This window comes from Chinchilla lanigera, unplaced genomic scaffold, assembly GCF_000276665.1.
Source record: "Chinchilla lanigera isolate Chin_1 unplaced genomic scaffold, ChiLan1.0 scaffold00010, whole genome shotgun sequence".
Lineage (NCBI taxonomy): Eukaryota > Metazoa > Chordata > Mammalia > Rodentia > Chinchillidae > Chinchilla > Chinchilla lanigera.
In genome coordinates this window covers 823869-846926 of record NW_004955411.1, presented here as the reverse complement: position 1 = coordinate 846926, position 23058 = coordinate 823869, and the positions used below count along the sequence as shown (strand labels likewise).

At 40.0% G+C, this 23058-nt stretch overlaps 1 protein-coding gene across 4 annotated transcripts in view; it reads right to left on the bottom strand.

Annotated features, from left to right (window-relative positions):
• Positions 1-23058, bottom strand: part of Hmgcll1 (3-hydroxymethyl-3-methylglutaryl-CoA lyase-like 1) — a 120756-nt gene that overhangs the window by 34489 nt on the left and 63209 nt on the right. The window contains exons 6-7 of one of the 4 annotated variants that reach the window (XM_013510907.1): positions 18957-19020; positions 16434-16625 (exon numbers count right to left, since the gene is read on the bottom strand). In XM_013510907.1, coding sequence (XP_013366361.1) covers positions 16434-16625; positions 18957-19020 — 256 coding nt within the window. Of the gene's footprint in view, positions 1-16433; positions 16626-18924; positions 19021-23058 lie in introns of all 4 variants that reach the window. The other 3 variants (XM_013510908.1, XM_013510905.1, XM_013510906.1) reach the window with 3 other exon arrangements.

Below are 23058 nucleotides of genomic sequence, written 5' to 3'. Positions count from 1 at the left end.
CTTTTGGGATTTTGAATATATAATTATGATATCTGAAATGGTAATAATGTTATTTCATCTTTTCCAACTGTACATTTTTTTATTTCCAACTGTACATATCATAGTTCTTTTCCCTTCCTCACCCTGACTAGAAACTCCTGCTTTAGGTATGTTAAATAACCTTGAATATTATTTGAATTCATAAATTCTTTATTTTATTAATACAGATTTTAAAATGATTGATTTAAGAACATTTCCACTGATTGATTTCAGGTTGTGTAGCTGTAACTTCTAAGTGATTTCAGAAAGTTTAACTACAATTTCCAGGACAGAGCCAACTTGTCTTAAATGAATTGATATTTTTACATGTCTCTCAATTCATTGGACAGACTTTCTAAAGATATCACATGATAGATTTGGCTGTGGTTTTTCTTTCTTGCAGTATCCTTGCAGGGCTTATAATGGAGGTATCCTAGACTCAAGAAATCAATTAGGATGAGAACAGTGGAGCACCCTTGGGCCTCAAGAGCCAGGGCTGCCCCTGAAGCAGCTGAAGAACTTGCTGCCCTAGTTTTCAGACCTGTTTGTAGTTTAGGCGAGGCCTCAAAAATTGAATGGTCAGAGGAGGATACCTGAATGTCTCATTCCAGAAATAAAGAAAAATAAGTTATAGTTAATACATATAGTACATTCATTGGAATAATCATATTTTTCACTCTTTTAAATTTGTAATTTCTAATGAATTTTCTAACGTTAAACCAAACTTAAATCCTAGAATAAAACAAATCTCTTTTTGATATGTTATCTTTTATATGCATTAGTTGATCTGGTTTGCTAACATCTTGTGTAGCATTCAGTGTTCATGAATAAGAGTAGCCATAATTTTTCTTGCATATAGTGTCTATCAAATTTGTGAACTAAAAGATCGGCTACATAGGTAGTAAGACTGAACAGGGTAAGGGGCTGGGGATTTAGCGGCCCAGCGCCTGCCTGGTAAGCGCGAGGTCATGAGTTTGATTCCCAGTACCAGAAAAAAAAGATTGAATAGGGTAAATTCAAATTTTCCAAGTCCTCTGAAAATGTTTATGTAATAGTAGAAATACTTTCGTCTTTTATATTTAATATTATTAATTCATAAAACATCTGACCTTGATGTATCCATTGTCAGATGTATTCATAAAACATCTGACCTTGATGTATCCATTAGTAATGTAAATTACTAATTTGATAGGTAGTAGGTAGTATTTCTTCTTTTCCATTTCTGATCACTTATATCCTTTCATGGTCTTTATTTGTCACCTAGCTTTTACATATTTGGAGTAGCCCTTTCATAATGAGCCCTTGTCATGTGTTGCCTCTGCTGCGTCTGTGACGCTGGGCCCTTTCTCATTCCTTTCATCTCTTCATCACTTTCTATGATATCAAACACAAGATAACATAGAGAAGTTCACGCAGGCAAGGAAAGTAACAAAGAAGCTCCTTATAACAGTTAGAAAGAAACCTACAAATGTGTAGACAGATAGATACATTCATTTTTCAGTGGTGGAGACCAAATCACTAGGCAAGGTCACCACCACTGAACTACACTCACCCTTCCACATACAATGTTTAAAATAGAGAAATAAAAAAAGTATAAAATAGTATATAAATGAGACAAAGAGATGCTCTGTCAAATATTATACTGAATAGGCTACATTTTAAAAATATTAACTTCTTTAGGTGAACAGAATATAAAGAACAAATATATGATATAAAAATAACTTTTAAAATGTGTGGCCAAAATAGTCACTATAACCCAAGTAGTAATACTTAAAGATGGAAATATTTAGAAGACACCTAAAACACAAACATGAATATGGTGTGGTACCACATAAAATCTAAATACATATACGTGTGTGTATGTATTTATTTAATGATACAGTGAAACACCCAAGTTATTAGCGATGGACAGATCAGTCTCCTTGTCTGTGTGGAATCACAATTTGCATTTGAAGTGGAGGTCTTGCTTAACTAATTATTTTAAAGCTAATTTTATTTAAGCTATTCTTATATAGCACAGCTGAATGAGAATTTCTTGTCTATTGATTCATTTTTTGACGAATAGATGAATCAGTATGTTGGGGACAACACCTTCCTTTAGAATTCCCCATCACAGTGGCGGGGCCTAAGGCAGGTGGGTCCCAACAGGCGTGCAGAGCCCTCTCTGTGTTCACGCGAGCCAGGTCATCCCTGCACCGCCCAGGAGCAGAGAATCAGCCAACCGTGCACACAGGGGCCACGCACGGGCGGGGGCCAGCTGTTTGTATCACTGGAAGTTCTGTTATTGAGTTTTTCTTTTAAGACAAACATATTAATGTACGAGTTGCCTTTCCTAAACTAAGACCTCAGTATTCAGGCTTAATTGTAGTGCTGGCATTCTGTGATAAATAAGTGGGTTTTGGGGTCCAGTCTGGCTCTCATCTCTAAAAGGTCAGTGCTCTGTCACCTTTCAGTGAAGTTCAGAAAGAGGATGATAAAAGGTCCCAGCATCCTTCTGCCTCTTAATCACTCTCTTTGCTTGTCATCTGGCAATGAATGGAATTATGTATCCAGAGTGGGTTTTTAAAAATCTGAAACCAAGTCTAAGCTAAAAGAGGTCTTGGAGGTCATCACCCAGTGACACTCACATTTTCCAGCTTGAGAGACTGAGTTTGCGGACGGTGAGCCATCTTCTCCAGCTGGGCTGCACAGAAGACCCCTTCCTGTGGACAGCAAAGTCCTTTCCCGACCTCTCCATACTCTTAGTGCATCTCTGCTGTCCATCTGGCAACTGCTGAGGACCACACTTTCTACACCTATGACGTTTTTCCTGCCAGTAGGCTTGCATTTTGCTACTACCTATTTATAATACATGCTGAGATGTGTTTCAAAATGTGGGATACAGTTTATTTGAAATTTGTAGCCCTAGTAAAATATGGGGAAGTTTACTAAATATTTGAGCCATTCTCATGAAATTGCTAATTCCCTGACAGGTTCGTACTATACATTTAATTCATACAAAAAGGGATCTTCCTGTAATCCCAGCCTTTTGCTTTGTTTTTCTTTATGGCCATATTTTTTCATTCCTATATTAGTAGAATAGGTCACACAAAGTAGAAACTCACCCATAGACATTCAACAACTTTTTAAATAAAAAATGGAAAACCTCAGTTCAGTGTATGGAAGCCAGAAGGTTAAAGGATAAGTGGAGTAAAGACATACATGAGATCTAAACTGCCAGAGCATGCTCAGCTGTGTAAAGTGGAGAACACGTGCTATACTTCTGGGAGTTATGTACCTTTGTTCTAGTCTTTTTGTTGCCATACAAGAATATGAATTCACTTTATAAACAAGATAGCACTTCATTAAAATTCATAACAGTAAGATTTTCATGTGAATTCTAACAATTTCAGTAAGTAGGCAATCAAAATTTCAAACTTCCAATGGATTCACCTATAAGCAGCCTTTTAAAATAATTTTGTTGAACATCCAATAGCTAAAGTAGAAACCAATATGCTTTTACTCTAAGGTCTGTTATCTTGTGTGTTTTCAGGGGCAAGTGTTCCAAAACGTCTATGGAGAGAAATAAATAACATTCTCTTTCCTTACAGAATATAAACAAGAATATTCTTTTAATTTGGAAACTTCAACGAAAAACAGTGGGTGTTTATTACTGATGAAAATATTTCTTAACAAGATGTTTACAAAACTGTAAACATTTTACAATGTTACAAACATTTTACCAAGAAAGTGTGTTTTATTTTGTTATCTGTAGTTCCTGTGAGATCAAAGTAAAAGAAACCCAATCCTCAAACCATCCTCTTTAAACCTCAACTTTTTTACTTCTGAAAGTTGATGTCATAAAATATTTTCAACATCCTATAAGCAAAAGTTTCCCTGAGAAATTGCTCAAGGTAGTCATATATTTAATACAAACAGATTTAAGGTTTTATATACATATAAAAGCATGAATGTTCTGAAAAATTTCTGTTTAGGATGGAAATGAGCCTTGGACAAACTCACAATTTCTAAAGGATGGAGAGAGTGTTAAAATGCTGGAAGGATGCAATTGAAATCAAGAAGAAAAACAAAAGCATCTATGCTATTAAATAGGGGAAAATCTAAATTCATAGGCCTTCTAGAGAAAGAAAATATCCATATGTCATTTTTATAGAAACAATGATCCAAATAAGTGAAATGGAGAAAACAAAGAAATGAAAGCCAAAGTACAGCAGAATACAAGGGATTTGGGCCAGAGTGTGAGGCGGTGATTTAAGTGTAAGCAAAGAGCTGAAGGAAATGAGTGTCACTCTGCCCGGCATTGACTCCATCAAACTATGTACACACTATGTGAATGGGAAAACAGCACGGCTACTAAATAAATCATCTCTAAATTAATCTATGCATTTTGTGTAACAGATATTTGGAGGACATGTTCTTAAACATATTTAGTTGCAATTAAATTTGTTAAGTAAGTATATATAACAATCAAGAAGAGATTGATAAAAAAGACTAGTAAAGATGCCATGCTACATCAGGTTAAAATCTAATACAAAGTCACATTCATCAAGATCCAAGGAAAATGAAATCAGAGTTTCAAAGAGATATTTGCATTGCAGTTAGAGACAGCTGCTGTTTGCGGTCAGTGCAGCGCCCCTGAGGGCAGGCGGGACGCAGCCCCCTGTTGAACATCGATGAAGGCGTGAGCAGATGAGGAAAATGTAGTTCCTGTGTGCAACGGAATACAGAGAAAAGGATCCTGACCGTTGTGACAGCAAGGGAAGAAATGGTCTGTTTGCTGATAATGTAGAGACTTTTTCTTTCATTATTCTCTAAACCATACAATGTGACTACTCCCTCGGCATCCACAAGGTACCATGAATTATCCATAACGGAGAGACAGTAATGTTCGGGGAGGGTGCGTGTGAGTCGTATCCACACACCAGGCCACTTTACTCCTGGGACTTGAGACTCCATGCGTATGCAGTGCCTATTTGCATCTCATCTAGGTGTGTAATAAACTTGTTAAGTATATAACTCTCCCATGGAACTTCTACTTTTCACTTTCAGCCTCCCTAACCTCAGCTGACGTCAGTTTCCTCCTTGCAGCCACTCAGACAACACTGGTGCATGTGTGATCCCTGTCCCGCCCTATCACACACAGTATTAATTCGTTCTGAAACCAATTCTCATTTAAAATATGCCCAGAAGCTTCCCACCAGTTCAAATGATTTTCACATACTGCCTTAACTATGGCAATCGCTTCCTTCCCAACTCGTCTCTCTGCCTCCGTCTCACCTCCCTTCAGTCTAGCCTCACGGGACACCCAGCCAGCCCTGTTCAAAACCTGTGGTTTCCCCGTTTCACTCACATAAACGTGTAGAGGCTTGCGCGGGCCCACGCGGGCTCCTGGCCCCTGCTCCCCTCCCCACCCACACTGGCCACACTGCTGCTGGCTGAAAGAACCGTAAGTCCTTGAAGGAGCTGTTCCGTCTGGAACCCTCTTCCCCTGTGAAGTCGATGCCGGGCACAGTGACACTCACTTCCTTCAGCTCTTTGCTTACACTTAAATCACCGCCTCACCCCCGGCCCAAATCCCTTGTATTCTGCTGTACTTTGGCTTTCATTTCTTCGTTTCCTTTCTCACCATGTAATATTCTCTAAAATGCATTTTTATATTATGTATGCTTCTTAATCAGCTGTATTCCACGGCAAGAACACGAGCTGTATGAAGACATGTTAACTTTTTTATTTGCCCAGAAAAATAGTTGGCAGATTTTATGCATTCATTTTGTGTTCCCTGAATAAATTCATAAATGAGTAAATACAAATTTAAAGTATATATCTATTAAGCCAAACAGTGAGCCCTGAAAATAATGTCACAATATATACATAAATATAGATAGATGATATATATCTTACTACCTAAGTGATAGCTTACGAACATATAAATAAATCTTAAGAATTGATGATAAAAAAGGGATATAATTCTGTGGTAGAATGCTCACCAAGCACACACAGATCTCTGGGTACAATCTCCAACACCACAACTACAGCAAAATAATTGATGAGAAAAAAATAATTCAATAGAAAATGTAGGCAAAGGACAGGAAGAACACTTATCACAAAATTACAAATGTGAACTTGTGAAAAACTGCTCAATTTATCCAGTAACAAATTAAGTGTAAATGAAAATTAAAATGACATCTCAGTTAGACAGCAACTTTGCATGCATTTCAAATTATGGTATTTTTTATTGGTGAAAATTGCTGAATGTTGTAAAAATCTAGCGAATGTACAAGCAAAAACTATCCGTTCTCAAGATAATGATATAGACAATATATTAAAATATCTGTATTCTATCTTCTTCATGAATTCCACTCTACATATGTCAGCAAAAGTATAACAATGTTCATCACATTTTTATTGTAATAATAATAAAATAAATACTCTCAATCAGAAGTAGAATGGTTAAAGTCACACACACATTTAACAGCCACACATGCAATGGAAGGCCATGTTGAATCTCAACAGCACATCTGCAAAAGTTTTCCTAAGCGTAGTTGGGTGTGGTGGCACACACCTGTAGTCCCAGCACTTTAGGAAACTAGGACAGGAGCTTGCAAATTTGAGTCCTGTCTGCCTGGATAACTTAACGACTTAACAAGACTGTCTCAAAGCAAAATATACAAAAAGATAGGCTATAGCTCAGTGTGAAAGCCCTGTGTTCAATCTTCAGTATCACAGATAAATATTTTTAAGTAAAGGAGTGTCATCTGTATTGTACTAACCAAAATAAATGTGTACCTTATGATTCATGAAATTCTCATGAATATACATATGTAGGTATATACATATGTCTATATATATATATGAGAATGATATATTGTAATAGTTTATACTAATTTCCCCTGTGTTTTAAGATTATAATCAATAGTTCTTTTTTGTACTTTTTGGTATTTTTCTTATATTTAAAAATCAATATAATTTTTTAATTATTTAAAAGATAAACCCTACAACAACTGCTTTAATTAACAATCAAGTAACAAGTACAAAATTTAGGTTGTACCGCACCCATTACTGTATTTGTCAGACAAGCCTTGCAGAGTCTACTGGCCTAAGGGACTTAGGAGACCCCCGGAAACTCCTCGGATGCTGTTCTGGGTGGTAACTCAGCAGGACAACTGTGGCGCTGTGGAACACGGCCTATAAAAATGTGGATCACCTTCAGCAGCAAGTAGGTCCGCATCTGCTCTTGTAAATCTGCCAGTGCCCTGGAGAGATCAAACGTCCTAGCCTAACTTGCTAGGCCTGCAAAGTCAGAGTCGTGTCTGTCCCTGCGGCTAACCCTTCCTCTTCATCGCCTTCCCTTCCACACATTGCAGGAAACTGTTAGTTCCACTGACTCTGCATCCAGAAACTTCTCTGGCACGTTTCCTTCATCTGTTCTTCCCCTTTGTCTCAGTCTGGTCAGGCTACCAAAACAAAATAGCATAAAGCGGGCAGTTAATGAAAAACAGGGGTTTATTTCTAACAACTCTGGAGGCTGGGCAGGTGAGGGTGAAGGGCTGGCGATCCTGTGTCTAGGCAGAGCCGGTTTCTTGGTGCTTAGAGGGTAGCAACTTGTGTGTCTTCATGTAGGGGAAGAGCAAATATGCGTCCTTCAGCCTGTCGGCGAGAGCGTTAACGTCATACTCCTATCGCGGTCTCTCCTGACCCGATAGCCTTTGAAGTCTCACCTCGCAGTATGGCCGCATCCAGGGTTAGCTCGCCATGCATGCGTTTGGAGCGGACACACACATTTGGGCCACAGCACCACTCACCGCCCGTCACCAGGAAGGAGAAGTTCCCTAGGTCGCTCCCTCTTCTCAGTCTCTGACCTTTCCAGCACTGCTCCACTCAGAACCACACCAGCCCACCTCCACACACATTTCAGACCGAGCGTCCCAAAACAAGCCATCAAGCAAGTCAGTTTCACCTAAACATGTCCAGGTGGCTGTCCGTTCCCTTTAATATTGAAAAATAAAACAGAAAAAATAAAAGCAAAGTACAGCGTTCTCCCTGTCTGGTTTCGTGTCTGCCCTGCGTCCCTGTCACACACTGCCTGAACCCTCCTGCTCCCCGCAGCAGCTGTCCGTTTGGTACCTCGAGCTTACTCTGATGTGCCATCCTCAGTCCGGTACCTCTTCACGGTTTGAATTAGACTGAAGCACACACAGGAACACACATTTTTTTAATATACAGAATAAACTAGAAATGTTTCAATACTGTGGATGGAAACAAAATACAAAATGGCATTCTAGATTAAGCTAAAGTTTTCTTGGATAATTTGTAAGTAGTTCCATCAGGAAAAAAAATAGAAAATTTTGCTTAATCTGAAAGATTTTATAGAAATATGCAAACAGAACTTGATTCTGATAGCTATTTTTACCCTTAATTTTAAAATTAAAAGCAATCTGATTTAAATTGGTAAGTTGGGGAAATATGACTTCTTACCTAAGCAGCTTGCCATGACTTCCATATTTTACTGACTAGATCAAAAAATCATTAGTGAAAAGAATTGTGCTTCGCTCTGCTCTGTATTGTTCAGAATACCTAATGGCAGAGAGGCTGGTACACAGAAGGCAGTCAATACATTTTGCTTTAGTGAGTGTTCTAAGATAATGCTAAGTGATCACAATTAATAGAAACAATTTCTACTGACCATTCTGCTCTATATGAAAGTGATGTTTAAAAATAAAAGGAGTTTTGTTCTTTCCAGATGGGGATTCCAGTTTTTAACCCATAGCTACTGAATTCTTCCACTGACTTTCTGTCATGAATCTGACCCTTTTTTTTTTTTTTTTTGGTTTTTCTCCGGTACCGGAAACTGAACTCACGACCTTGCGCTTGCCAGGCAGGTGCTTTTGCCGCTGAGCTAAATCCCCAGCCCCGAATCTGACCCTTTTTGACACTATTAAATAAGTTTGCTATTTCATTCAGAGAAGTAATTTTATCACATTGAGCCACTGTGATCTAAGAACTGATATTTATTTCACCTAAACAAATCCAGAATTAGCATTATGTTGGCAATATGATAAAGTTGTTAAACAAAGCTAATAGATTCTTGGTTGGGTGTCATTATAGTTATCAGCAGCTTTGTGTGTGTGTGTGTGTGTGTGTGTGTAAGGGCCAGATATATAATCATTAACTGGTTACAATACATTATGTTAAAATGACAACTATGGGAACAATAGTTTATATTCAATATCAAACTGGCCAATTGCAAATCAGCATTCTAAAGGAGAAGGTCTGAGTTATATTACATTCAAGGGCAACAGTGTGTGTGCATAAAATTTCCTGTAGAAATGAATTATGAAAAAATATTAAGAGAAACACGGAAAGACATTAGAAAATGAAAAAGCTTGGCGAGTTTTATAGAAACAACAGCTCAAAACAGTAAGATTTCCAAATGAAAGCCACACGCTGAAAGGGATGTGACAAATACTTTGTGAAAACAAGATTAAAATAACAAAATGCGACATCTGCAAAACGGATGGCAAAGGTCCTCAAAAGGTAATGAGTTCTGAAATGTTCATCTCTCATACCGAGGAAAGAAGCATACCACTTTGTTCCCTAATTATCGCCGATAATATAAAGGTCAAAGTTTAATCCTAAAGAGAAGACAAATCAGACCGAGAATAAGATGACGGTACAGATGGTATGGATTCTTTCTTCTGTAGGCTTTAACTGTGAATTAATATGATCACACTAATTAAATTAAAATTACCAAGGAGGGCAAATAAGATCAACCATATCTGCTTTGAGTCGATAAGGTTCATGGGACAGGTATGAACATGTACTTTGATTTATCTTCTAGTGTAATAACCTTCTTCTACATAAGAGACAACAGAAAGCCAGAAAAACATAAGGCTTTCCTCAGTAGATGACGGAAAGGTCAGTGTGTCAGGGAGTGTGACCGCTCTTGCAAATGTTAAGTGAATAATTAGAAGTACGCTTTGTGGGGAAACAGGGAATTTCCATAAATGAAGGAAACACAACACTGAGATTGGTGGGCGTGAAAGGCTGCCAGGCAGCAATGCCCTCTTTTTCAGTCTCTCAGTTTTGCTGCCCTTTACTCAACTTTTGTGTGCACATTTGCCGTCCAGGGTTCTACTTCTGAGCCACTCAGCTCTGCGTTGGGATTTAGAGCTAAAGTTTCCCCCAAGTCTCACATTCGCAGGGGGTTGTGGGGCAGGGAGCAGGGCCGTGACTCGGCCGGGTGTGTTCTCCCGCGGGCTCCTCCCTCCCCTTTGCTTCTGCCTCCTGATCCCGTGGTGTGAGCAGCTTTCCTGCCCCAGGCCCTTCCACCACGCAGTTAAGGCCTTACAGCCTGCTGACCACGGACTGATTCATGAACTGTGAATCAAAATGAACGTCTCTTCTTCTAACTCGCAGGTGTCGGGTATTTTGCCTCAGCGAGAGGAACGCTTGCTGAGACACTCTGGACCCCGCGAATGATGCTCTCTCTGTTATTTATGAAGAGGTTCTCCTCGGTCCAATGAGCTGTGACTTGTGGGACTGGAGGTCACAAGGGATTTGCTACCTCGTTATCTCAGAGTGCTAATCAATTGTAGATCAAAAGGGCTGACATGGGCCCCAAAATAATGATTTTCAAAACAAAAAAAAACAATGATTATGAAGGAAAACAGAACAAAACTTCTCTGGTGAATCCAGTGCTGTTTCTTATTCACTCCTAACAGAAAAAATAAACATGACCATCAAATTCCATACCACTTGCACACTTGGGCCCCATGAGTGAAAGGCTGCTGGACAGGTCAAACAGTTTGAGGCATGTTTTCTTTCCTGGTGAGCTTCCAGTTTATGGTCTGTTATGAGCAGGTTAATTATCTCATTATAGTAACATTTTACACGTTATTTTAAAATGCTGGCTATTTGAATATCAGTTTAAAATGCTGTCTAGCTTAGAAGCAGCTTTCTCCATTGTTCATTTGATACCTCTGGATTTACGGGGAAGCAGAAGAAAACAAGCTTGCCCAAATCAGAGGGAAGCTTATACAAATAAAAAGATGCTGGAGATAAACTAAATGAAAAATGATGTTTTATTTTAATCTGAATGGTTTAACCTTTTTCATTGAGATAAACAATCCAGCCACTTAGCAAAGTACACAAATATATTTTGTCAATCATTGTTTCTCAGGCATTTGAGGCCCAAGAACCTTATTAATCACGCTTGAAAATCCAACAATCCAAATGCAGCCTGGTGCACTGTTAACATGACAATGCTCTAGAAGTCTTGCATCACACTGCAATTTTGCAACACTCGTGGAAGTAGACATCATTAGGTGCATGGTAAGAACAGGGTGCTTTCCTCTATCTGTCGGACCCCTACCTCCTCCTTATGCTCCGCTCCTCCACCTGCTCCTTTTCTGGCGGTAATTTCCTAACCTTTCACCTTACTATGAGGAGATCACTTTCCAGCAGGACATTATGCGGGAAACAGTTAACTGTACAGCTATAAACACCATGTCAAAATCAGAAAGGTCTTAGAAAGCTGTTTAAATTAAAATAGTTTTCTTTGTAATAGTATTCAATGGAACTTTAAAAATCTTAATCTAACAGCTACAACAGAATGTGATGAAATATCTGCTGAATTAATTAAGGATGTATTTGTTTGTTTGTTTATTTTTTGTTTTTCTTCCAGTACCAGGAATGGAACTCACGACCTTGCGCTTGCCAGGCAGGCACTTTGCCGCTGAGCTAAATCCCCAGCCCCTAAGGATGCATTTTGTAAAACTTCAGTAAGGACAAAATTTTCAAATTTTTCCTTTTATTTTTTTGCGTGTTTTCTATTTAGCTATTTAATAGGTGCTCAGGAAATGGATCCTCTTAAATGCATGTATTCACAAAACACATTTGTCATGAAACTCTTTAAGAACCCTGAGAGCAGCTCTCCTGACTATCGCAATAGTGCTGTCACCACTTCTCTACTTCTAGAAATTCCGTCCCTCATCTCATTTCTGCACAGCTCAGAGAAGTGCACATAATTACATCTTTTGTAACTAAGTATGGCCAAGTTTATCTGGTCAGCAATGGGACTTTTTAAAAATCTCCTTAAGAGGGGCTGGGGATTTAGCTCAGCGGCAAAAGCGCCTGCCTGGCAAGCGCAAGGTCGTGAGTTCGGTTCCCGGTACCGGAGAAAAACCAAAAAAAAAAAAAAAAAATCTCCTTAAGAAACACATAAACAAACTGCATGAAGAAAGATCTGTTGTTTGGTAGCATTTTAAAACTTGGTTTTGTAAGGGTATATTTAAAATATGAATCTTTTGATGTAAAAATTAGGTTAATAATTTGGTCTTTCCAAAAGAGAATAATAAACATATGGAAAACATTATGAGGAAAGGCACATTAGCTAAAAGTCTATTAAGCAGAAGGGAAAAAAGGCACAGAGTATTTCTTCATGAGAAATCTAAATATTGCTTGTTCTGTTTTGTCTCTCTGCTACCAATTAACGTGGGGCTGTTATTTGAGGTATTGGATCTCACTGGCTTTATTCTGCTTTTACCAAATTATGAAGACTCAAATCATTTTAGTGGAGGAAAAGGAGCAATTGTCTGGTATTAAGCAGATTAAATAATTTGTTAGCTGGTGTTTTCCTTAGGTACTTGGGGAGTATGCAGGCAAGTGAAACCCAAATTTTACATTAAAAAACCCAGACAAGTATATTTGGCCACATGAGTTTCTTCCGTTACCAAAATGTTCTACCTTTTGTCACCTCATTTTCTTGCTCTTTTGCTTCTGAGTGGTTAAAAATATCCTGCACTTAAATCTACACTCTCAAAATAAAATATCTATATTAAAATAATATCTGGTAATTATGGATTCTGGACTTCCATGCAGCCATCTCTAATCCTGTAGGGCATATGTTTAAGCAATAAAAAATACAATAAAACCTGGGAACCCAAGAAAGATCTTCTACTGCAGGATTAGCGTGTGCTTTCCAGTGTGGATGTTCCATTTATAACACTCATTTGTTTCCTACCATGGAAGCCAAGTTTCCACTTATTACATGTCTCCTTGCCTTAATATTAACTTCCAGTTTGGAGCTCTGCAAGCTCTGTCTCCACCCCTAAATTAAAGTAAATGATATCCACTTCACTCCACGACCAATTTTACTAGAAGCCACTTCAAAGACTCCACTTTAAAAAATGAAGAATGACCATTGCTTCCCGAAGCCAAGGTCGGCCTTGCTCATAACAAAGCTGGACTTCTCCTAGATTTCCCCTCTGCAGAAACACAAAAGGGTTTTTTCCAAAACTTTTTTCTCCTCCCCTAAAGTTAAAACTGCTTGTTTTGTTGTGACTTCTGCTATTATTAAGGAGGAGACAGGGGTAGACAGGAGAAGACGGGTCCACAGGAGGAGACAGGGGTCCACAGGAGCATAGAGCTCTGGCGGGCCCCCTCCCTCGGGGCTGCTTGGGACACATACATGTGTACTTGCTGTGACATTGCAGACCACATCCTGCTATCCTTAATTAACTCCTTCATGAGCGTAAAATTCCAGAACAGTTAAAGTTTCTCTCAGTTACAGAAGTCTCAAGAACATAGTAATGGCTGTTTCTTTCCCAGGACGTCCACTTTGTATCAAGCTATATGAGGGTAAATGGCAGTGTCACAAACACCACAACTTTTCCCCTTCCTCTTCCCTTGCTCATGTCTGCTGCTTGACCATCTTGTCAGCCACTCACTCCAGTGGCCTCTCCGGATTCCGCTCCTTCACTTACCGTGTAGACTGCCTCGCTTTCCGAGGAGAGCCCCGCCTGCCGCAGACATACGCAGCTCCTGTACACAGAGGTCACCACCAAACACACAGCCACAGATGCGCTCTTGTAACCTACACGCATGTGTGCGCACACTCCAAACTGACTCACGGTGAAAGTCCCCTCCTTCACAAAGACATTCTTGTCACCGGGGAAGCTACTGGCCCTCAGTTCTCTGAAAATAATTTATCTGCTCAGTCTTTCCAATGCTGCAGTGCAATGTGAGTTCGAACTCTAAACCCACACGAGGGCCTATAAAAAGTTATGAAGTATAAAAGCGCTTCTTCTCCGCTCACAGACAAGGCCGTGAGAAATGAAAGCACTTTCCTTCTCCCATGGTGGAGAGGATTTCTCCCGGGTCATCCTTTGACTGAGGGTGTGGTCATTCGGGGAGTCCCAGCCTCACAGGTCTCCTCTATCTTACTTGGGCCCAAGTTGCTTCCTGTCCTCTGGGTGGCTGCCTTATGCTGCCCACGTAGTCCTGATCTCCCTGTGAGGAAATGAATGCCGTTCACCTCGCCAGCAAGTTTTGAAGATTTAATTTTTCCTCTGAGCATGTTAGTCTCCTGTCAGTTCCTAGGGCACGATCCTCTCATCCCCAGAGCTTTTGCCCCAAATGGTGTTGCATCAGCTTGCAACATTCCACAAGTAGACACATGCGCATGATCCTGTCTTATTTTTAGATTTTATCTGCATTCAAGCATTGCTTAGCAATGGGTGTGTGTTTTGGGAAGTCCACTGTTATGGATTCAGACATCATCAGGACAGCGCTAATGCACTTGCACGGCCCTACTTGCAGAGGTCGGTCACTCCACAAAGCTTCTCAATGCAACCAAGAGACTTAGTGAAGAGGAGAAAAGTAAGGCAGCTGCCGGTAGAACAAGACACACCGTGGTTCAATGCTTTTTAATAACAGGAAGAAGATAGTCTAATGTAATACTAGAGCTGAGTGTGTGCTCCCATGATAGGACGCCTACCTAGCACACAGAGCTCTGAGCTCCATCCCTGGCACCACCAAACAAAACAAGTGAAAGTGCAATACAGTCCACCTATAATTCCGGAGGCACTTACTGACTGCCGTGCACACTGTGCTGCATGTTGTTGCATGTGCTACACTTTCACAGGACTGGCTACATGACGGGTTTGTCTGCAGCAGGAACACAAACAGAGATTGCACTGGGACGTTAGAGCAGCACGTGCAGCACTAGAGGAGCCCAATTCTCTGCTCCGCGGTGATCTTGTGAGCTTACTGTTGTACCTGCAGAGCATCAGTGAGTGAAACACCAAGCCGCAGCCTAAGTCTGCACTTCCTCAGGTGCGCCTGCCTCACCATTAAAGTCCCGTGAGGTTCCAGCATTACTTTATACACAACCACTGTCAAGAAGCACATGGACCCAGAAAAACTGTAGCTCTCCAGATTTTATCCCTGAGAAGTTAACTATGTCCATTAAATAGCAAGTGTGCTACAAAACTAAAATACTACTCAAAATTTTTAAACTATATGAGCTTCCTCCATACAAAGAATAAGGTTGGGGGAGGATGGGGAACAGCCCACGGCCACTTCAGGAACCTGCTCAGGAATACTTCATAATTTACAATTGCATTTCATACTCCTGAAGAGAAACCTGTCCTCTATGTTTTTAGAAACTAGAATACCTCAGAAAGGAACATTGTAAAACTTCTCGTGCTCAAAAAAGCATGTGATAACATCCTCTCCTCTCTTGGATTCAAAGGAATATCCCCAGCTAGCTTTAAGAGGCTATGCAAGGATTTGTGCACATATGTTACAAAGTCAAAATAAGCCCCGCAGAGCTCAATCTTCCCATGTTTTCTGGCATCTGCCAAGCAACTCTGTACTACAGAGCTATGACACCGACTTACAGCCTCACCCAAAGGCCTTCTGACAGTCTTATCTTTAGTTGTCAGCACCTTGGGTTCCAAAGATATCACAAGTCTATTTTTAACTGAGTTTTAATTTTCAAAGAACACATAAAATGCTACTTATAACTATTCATTTATATAAATTCATTTGAAATCACAATTTAGTAAGTAATTCTGAACCTTCTAATGGTCTAAATCTCATTTATCATATAATGGAACATATTTGATTATGAATTGTGTTTATAACATCAAAACAAAAATTCCAGTTTGCCAAAAATTGGATTGAAGCTGCCAACATGCGGAAAACATTTTACAGCAAATATCCTCTATTTTGTCTCCATGTATAACTGCCACAGAGCATGAACTTAACAAAAGCACCATTCCTGCTACAGTAACAACAATGTACTCCACTGTTCTCACTCCGCAAAATTCCGCCCTATTTCAGTCTATTAAATCTTGTTTGAGACCATGGGGGTTGAACCATAGCTCTACCAGGATTAATACTTTGACATTAACAGAATTATAGTTTTTATTAAGTCAAATTAACACTAATAAGAGACTTCTGTTATCTTAAAGACGTGAAGAATTTGTAAATAAACTTCCTGAATGCCTGAAATCTAATATCATATTGATAACATTTTAATAGATAACATTTCATCAATATTGTCCTACTGAAGTTCTCAACATGTTTATAGGCTACATAAGGATACACAGCACACAAAGAACACGGAGTACCTGCAGGGCTGTGAGGATGTTTGCCAGGGCTTGTCCGTACGTGTCGTGACAGTGAACCGCAAGTGCAGCTGGCGGGATTTCTTTCATGACACTCTCCAGCATCCTCTTCATGCTTCCCGGAGTGCCCACTCCGGTCGTGTCTCCCAGGGCGATCTCATAGCAGCCCATACCGTACAGTCTCTTAGACACCTGCTGAGGAAGGCGAGGCGCTAGTGAAACAGTGGGCGTGAGTACACTCAGGCCCTCCTGTTCCTCAGCAAATGCCATCTAGAGGTAAAAACCACAACCAAATAAAGCTTATGAATGGAAAACATAGACTCGTTTTCTAGTTCTTTCCCGCAGTCATTAAATCCTAAGCTTATATAAAATGTAGAACAAAAACACTCACCCTAAATACTCAAGTTTGCCTCAGAGTTACATCTATTTGATGTCTATCCATGCACTGCGAAATTGGAAGCTGTGTTCAGAGATGGGTGGCTTGCCTCTCCCAACACTCTAATCAAACAAAAGCATTACAGATTTACTGCGGAAGTGTTACATCTCTAGGCACTGGCTCAGAGGTTGAGCAATATCAGCAGTAGTTTCAGCTCTACCACTAAAGCTTTTGCAATTGGCAGAGTCCATTGACATTCCTGGCCCAGTTTTCCTGGCTCATTAATGGATGCACTTATGCAAGGTAAACTGCAAGTTCTCTTTAAGTCTGATGACAAACGTGCATGAGGGCTATGGGATATCCTGACGATCAAAAGCAGCCTAGACTCGGCTCCTGTCTATACCAGTCATGAGATACTGGGGGAAGGTCACTATATAAGTGTCTACAGAACATAGGCAGTGAACTATCCTTGCTTGGCATGTTTTCTGAGGTTTAATAACTTCATTTTTAAAAGAATGATAATCAAAAACAATGTTAATGACATGCTTAGTTGTGTATTTGAAAGCAGAATGTCTAAAAGTCACTGCACCCAAAATCTGGCACTCGTTCATTCATTGACGTAATGCACACTTCTCCAGTGCTCCTATTTTACACCAGGCACCGTGCTAGGTGCTGAGATGTAATACAAAATCAAATATGGACACCTTACAAGCTGCTACAGACTGGAGTCAAATGAGGAAGATTTTAGTCAGTCCCACTGAGAAATACACGAATGAGAATTCTGAAATGAGGAAACAGGATTCTATGAGCACATGGCAGTGGAAATTGAGCTGGATCTGTCAAACAGCAAGAGTTAAAGTGACAACTTGAGATTACAGAGAACTTGCTGAGAATGAGAAGGAAGGGTCTGAGAGGTGTTCTGTAAAGAGTATCATGGACAAAGCTTACCAGGCTTCAGGCGGCTGAACTAGGAAATGCAAAGAGAAGGGAAAACTCAGATGAGAAGGGCAGTGTGATAAGAAAGCAAAAACCACTGGGGAGAAAATAAGAGAGAAGGCCAAAGGTTTGAGAACAGCAATCACAGCCTGACTGAAGCAGTCACTTCAGAAAAGCAAGGTAATTCACCGCAGAATCTGCTAGAAGAGCACAAAGGGCCCGCTGACGGCGGCTGAAGGTCGTGTTCCTAAGGCGTCCGATTGGCATGTTGGGAACGGGGTGTGTAGGCGAGCCAGGGTGGAACAGGTGCATGGGCAGAAGAACCCGGAACTCAGGGTTGGGCAGAGGTGGGCTCCGCTTGTGTGGGGCCTGACTTCACACACTTTGTAGACGTTCTTTAAGAGAAGAATGTAGGATTGTGGATTCCAGTAAATGACAAGAGTCTTCGAGGAGGCCCATGCAAGGAAAGCTCTAGCCAGGCTACGCTTTACTGCTGCACAACACATCTCACTGTGTGCAAGGGCACTGCGGAAGGGAGAGAGGATGACCTAGTACTCGGGAAAACTCCGCAGTAAGTTTCCAAAGCATAAACAAATGCACAAGCAGGGATGGCTTCGGTTGAATTCAAAGTTTAGGGTTAACCCTCACCCTAAGCCTAACCCTTTCATGTAGCTGCCCCTCAGTGAGTGACTGTTTCCCTTTCCACCCAAGGTCCCCGCAGCTTGTAGCACATGGTTAGTCCTCACCCTGGGTGCTTGCGGAACAGTTCTTGCTCTGCGCCTTCACACTCGGGCGTAGATCAGAGTCCGCACTGTGAAGAAGTACAGCAAGGACGGCGCCCCAGCACCCAAGGCAAAGTCTGCGTGTGTGCAACAAGCTGCGGGCACGTCGCACGGAAAGCGAACTCCCTGTGTTGTAACACTTTTAACTCACTGTGCTACAGCCGCATAGAACAGGGCCTCCATTCCTTCCAGAGCGTAAGAGCCGCAGTGGAAAGACTCAACTGTTACTCCGAAAATTTATAGGTGATGCAGAAGAGACTGGTGCCAAATGAAGCAATTAGTTAAAGGGACAAGCTTGTCTTTGGGTGTAGTTTCCCACTCCATGGCTTTCTTTAGTCTGCTACGCAGAACCGAGAAACAGCAAGAAAAGCACTTTTAAAAATAACATGCATTATTTTACCGTTAACCACAAAGGCTGAAGATGTATCTTACTTCTGTCACTTTTTGCGGCATAATGCTTCCCTCGTATGGACAGCCCAGCGCACAAGACACATACCTAAATTTAAAATACAGAGCTATATAAATGCATGTCTGGTAGACGAATCACTCTTAATTTCCATTTTATGAAAATAAAGAAATAAAGTACTGCAAGAAATTTATTTTACACTGCTATAATTATTCATTACTATTTATCGTCAGACAAAACAAAAACAGTTTAGGTGCATTAGGTGCATTTGAATTAATTTATATTTCTGTCTTCCTAATAACTACAATTTGATAATATGTTCTTTGATGGCAAATGGAGACAAAGTAAAAGGTGTTTTCCTTGTGAGGTTGTTTACCCTATGGAAACATGCCAACATTCATATAGTTTTATTTAAATAATTCTATACATTCAACTGTTAAATGTAAAAGTCTTCAGGATTATACATAAAACCATATAAAAACTAGCTCAGTTTCTCTGTGTCTCCATCTGGATGCTTTAATCTCATCTAGATACAGTCATTAATCACCCACAACTCCTAGAAATAAGCATAGCTTCAGAGTCACCCTGTTTCCCTCTCAAGGGTTTACTTAAATCATTCCAAACGGAAGAGTGTCTAATGCATTGTAAAGGTTCCAAATAAAGACACTCTAGGCTTCTTCAGTAGCTCACGCTCATATAGAAAGGCTAACCTTTTCTGCAGAGACAATGACTCCTTTCCATTTTAAGCTGTTAAGCTTTAGGACCAGCCTGTTTTAGCTATTTTCAGTTCATCACCAATTCCATTTCATTGCACTTGCTCAAGGCTTTTACAATACCAGTACTGAAATAATGCATCTGGTGGTCAGGAGCGAAGCCAGCCGCAGGAGGGCAGGAGGGGCGGTGGGGAAGGAGGCTGGAGACTCAGTTTTTTGGGCCTGGATAGAGACAGTTCTGCACAACAAGGGCCCTTGCGTGCCATGCCACCTGGGCTGCACTGTGAGATGCCTCAAAACTACTCTGCTCAGAATCCATGGACACCTTCTGCCTTGGACAGGAGGGCAGGAAGTGCGAACAGTGCGGTTTGACTTGGACGACTTGACAGACTCAGGAAGCAGGCTGCAGGCTTTCAATCACTGTGCGGAACTAAGGTTACTTAGGACCATGTTGAGGAAAGGGGCAGTGCCCTTACTTCACGAGCTTAGGAAGTCTGCTTTTCCAAAGCTAAGTCAAGGTAGAGCTGCACAGCAGTTAGAGCGTAATGAAGCACAGGGAACTTCCTACATCGAAGGCCTTTCACAAAAGAAACTGCTCACTAAGTGTGGGATGCAAGCTCTTGGAAAGTTTAGAATCAGACTGATTTTTTAAATGATTGCAGGTGACAATAGATAAAGCTGTGGATAAAATGAGCACTCTGGGTTCATTAAAGGTGTCAGGAAATTGCACTGTCCTCTCCTTTTAAATATGCAAATTAGTCTTTATAAACAAGTTATGACTAGAGTAAAATATTATTATATGTTATAATGTTTTTCCGAAAGAAATCTGTGATCATCTATAGTAGCTTAATCATTAATCTGCACTTGCTCCTTGTTCTCATTACAGTCTTTCCCATTTTCACTTTTTCTGGAAACTCGAGAAGAGGTGCGCCGGGTGTGGTGACACATGCCTGTAATCCTAGCACTCGGGAGGCTGAGGCAGAAGGATCATTGAGACCAGCCTGGCCTACAAAGTGAGCTCAAGGCCAGCCTGAACTGCATAGTGGGACCCTGTCTCAAAAAGACCAAAAGAAAAAGAGGTGCAACAGATACAACTGGAAGGTACCACTGTCGCATTTTATACCTTTTAAACAATGAATGGTTTTTTTTTGCTCAAAGGATGAATGGGAAAATCAGTTCACTGAGCTTTCCTTAGAATCTGACTCTCACAAAGTAATCATTACTCATGAACAGGTCACTCAAATCACGATCAAAGAGCTATTTTATAGGACAGTTTGCATGGTTTATGCTTTCACAGATACAGCTGCTCACTTTTTGATTTTAGAATTTGCTGTATAAGAATTTAAACAGTGAGGCTGCGGCACCTCAGTGATCATTTCCTTCTTAAGTTAATACTCTCACAAAGAAAGTGAGTGTACTGTTCGTGTGACTCGATCACAGAGAAGCTGACATTTACTTTAGACAAAAACCAGTAAATCCTAAATCTCTTATAGGGTATAGTAGAGCACTATGTTGCACCTTAAGACACTATAATTTAAGAAGGTCCTGACAAACCACCAGTCATTTCTTTCAATATTTGCCCTTTATGGAAAAGGAGAGAAAATAATTTACCACAGGCTTTTTTCTTTGTTTTCTTAATGGTTTTTAAATTTAGAAAAAATAAAATAACTTAGGCTTTTACAAATATATGACAAATGACTCACGTATTAGAAAATTAAGTGCAATATATGTGTATTTCATCACTCATGCACACATGCATGTGCAGAGCTGTTAGCTGACTGCATTGCTTGTCACTGATGTGGCATGGTATCTCTTCAGGTTGTGTGTCAGATGTTATATAGAAAGTTTTAAACGTGTACAACAACATGTACATCTGTATGTAACAGATGTGTTTTGAGGAACAATTGAGCAACAGCCTTCATAACTCTAAAGAAAAGTTAGTCCATATAGAAGTTATTATTTTTATAAAAATTTAAATGCTTTTAATGAGCATATTTAAAATGTGCACTGCATTATGCTTTTTAAATCTGACAGCGGATGACTTAAATTTTCTGGACGATGCTGTGTATGGTGCACGCCTGCACTTTTGTACACACCGAAGCTTTGTGCTCCGGCTCTTCCCGAAGTGGATGCCAAGGGCTTCAGATCAGTAACAGGGACTACCAATCTCTAGCTTTCTTGGAAAAGTAAAATCTCATTGAAACTCTACAAAACTGAGCTAGGATGAACATGCTGTAATTTCAGGTGCACAAACAGCGGATGCACTCACATACTGAGCTGTTACACTTCTTAAAATGAGCACCATTCCAGAAAATCCAGACACTCATTCCCAATGCAGCAAAGTCTGTATGAGAATCATATTTGTGTGCAGTTTAATTCTATAGTATGTTTTACTGATTTGATTTTGTAGCTTTCATATTAAAGCCTGAGAAAGAAACGTTTCTTTAATGACAGAGTAATATTAATTGTCAGTGAATTTGAAGAGAATTTCAGATTTTGATTTGCTGAACTTCATGTATGACTTTTCCTAAGAGAAAGTTAAGATAATAAGAACTAACTTTATACAATTTATATTTTCCTCTGTCTTTCACCATTAGAAAATCCACATAAACATTCTGTTATGTTCTATCAAACTTTCCTAGGAGTTCTATTTTACTGAAGTTTAGACTCCAATTTTAAATGCATTCTGAAATAAAATAGGCTTTTCATTTTTTTCTTTTTGCTTTAAAAGGTAAGAGAGGCAAAGCAAATTACTTACATTTGAATTTAGAAACGTAGAGTATATCTCCTTTTTGATTGTGATTATGTATATTTTACCTTAAAAATAAACATCATTTATTTTGTGCTTATCAAAATACATTATCTCAGCTTTTAAACTTCCCTTGAAAGTTCCCCTTGATATTTATCTATTTTAATTACAAAAGTGATTTCATAACTTTCATAACTCATTTTGAAGACTTACTATGGGGACAGGGGAAAGGGAGTTAACAAGAAATCAAAGCAATGCTGTAGTTAGCTATAGTAGTCTAACTCTTCTTGTTCTCCACATGACCTTGACTCAGCGCCAGTGCTTTTCTAATATTTTCACTCAAGGCTGATTTACTTGTCTTTCTAATTAACTACCACTCCTCCCACTATGAACTTGGCTCACCTCAACCAAAGAAGGTAGTAGGGAGGTCTAAATCAATTTCAGCACTCAGCTTTCTCTCACAAATCCTATGTACTCACTTAAGATAACATGGCATGTCTGTCCTATCTGCATATTTATAAAATAATAGTCAGTTAATGCCCCCCTTCCTTCAGTAGCAAAGAATGCACAGGCCACAGCCAAAAGGCCTGGTCCCAGCTCATGCCGAGCAGTTGGTCCAGGAAGCAGGCATGAACCAGGCAGCTTTTCCTCTCTTCTCCCTCCACA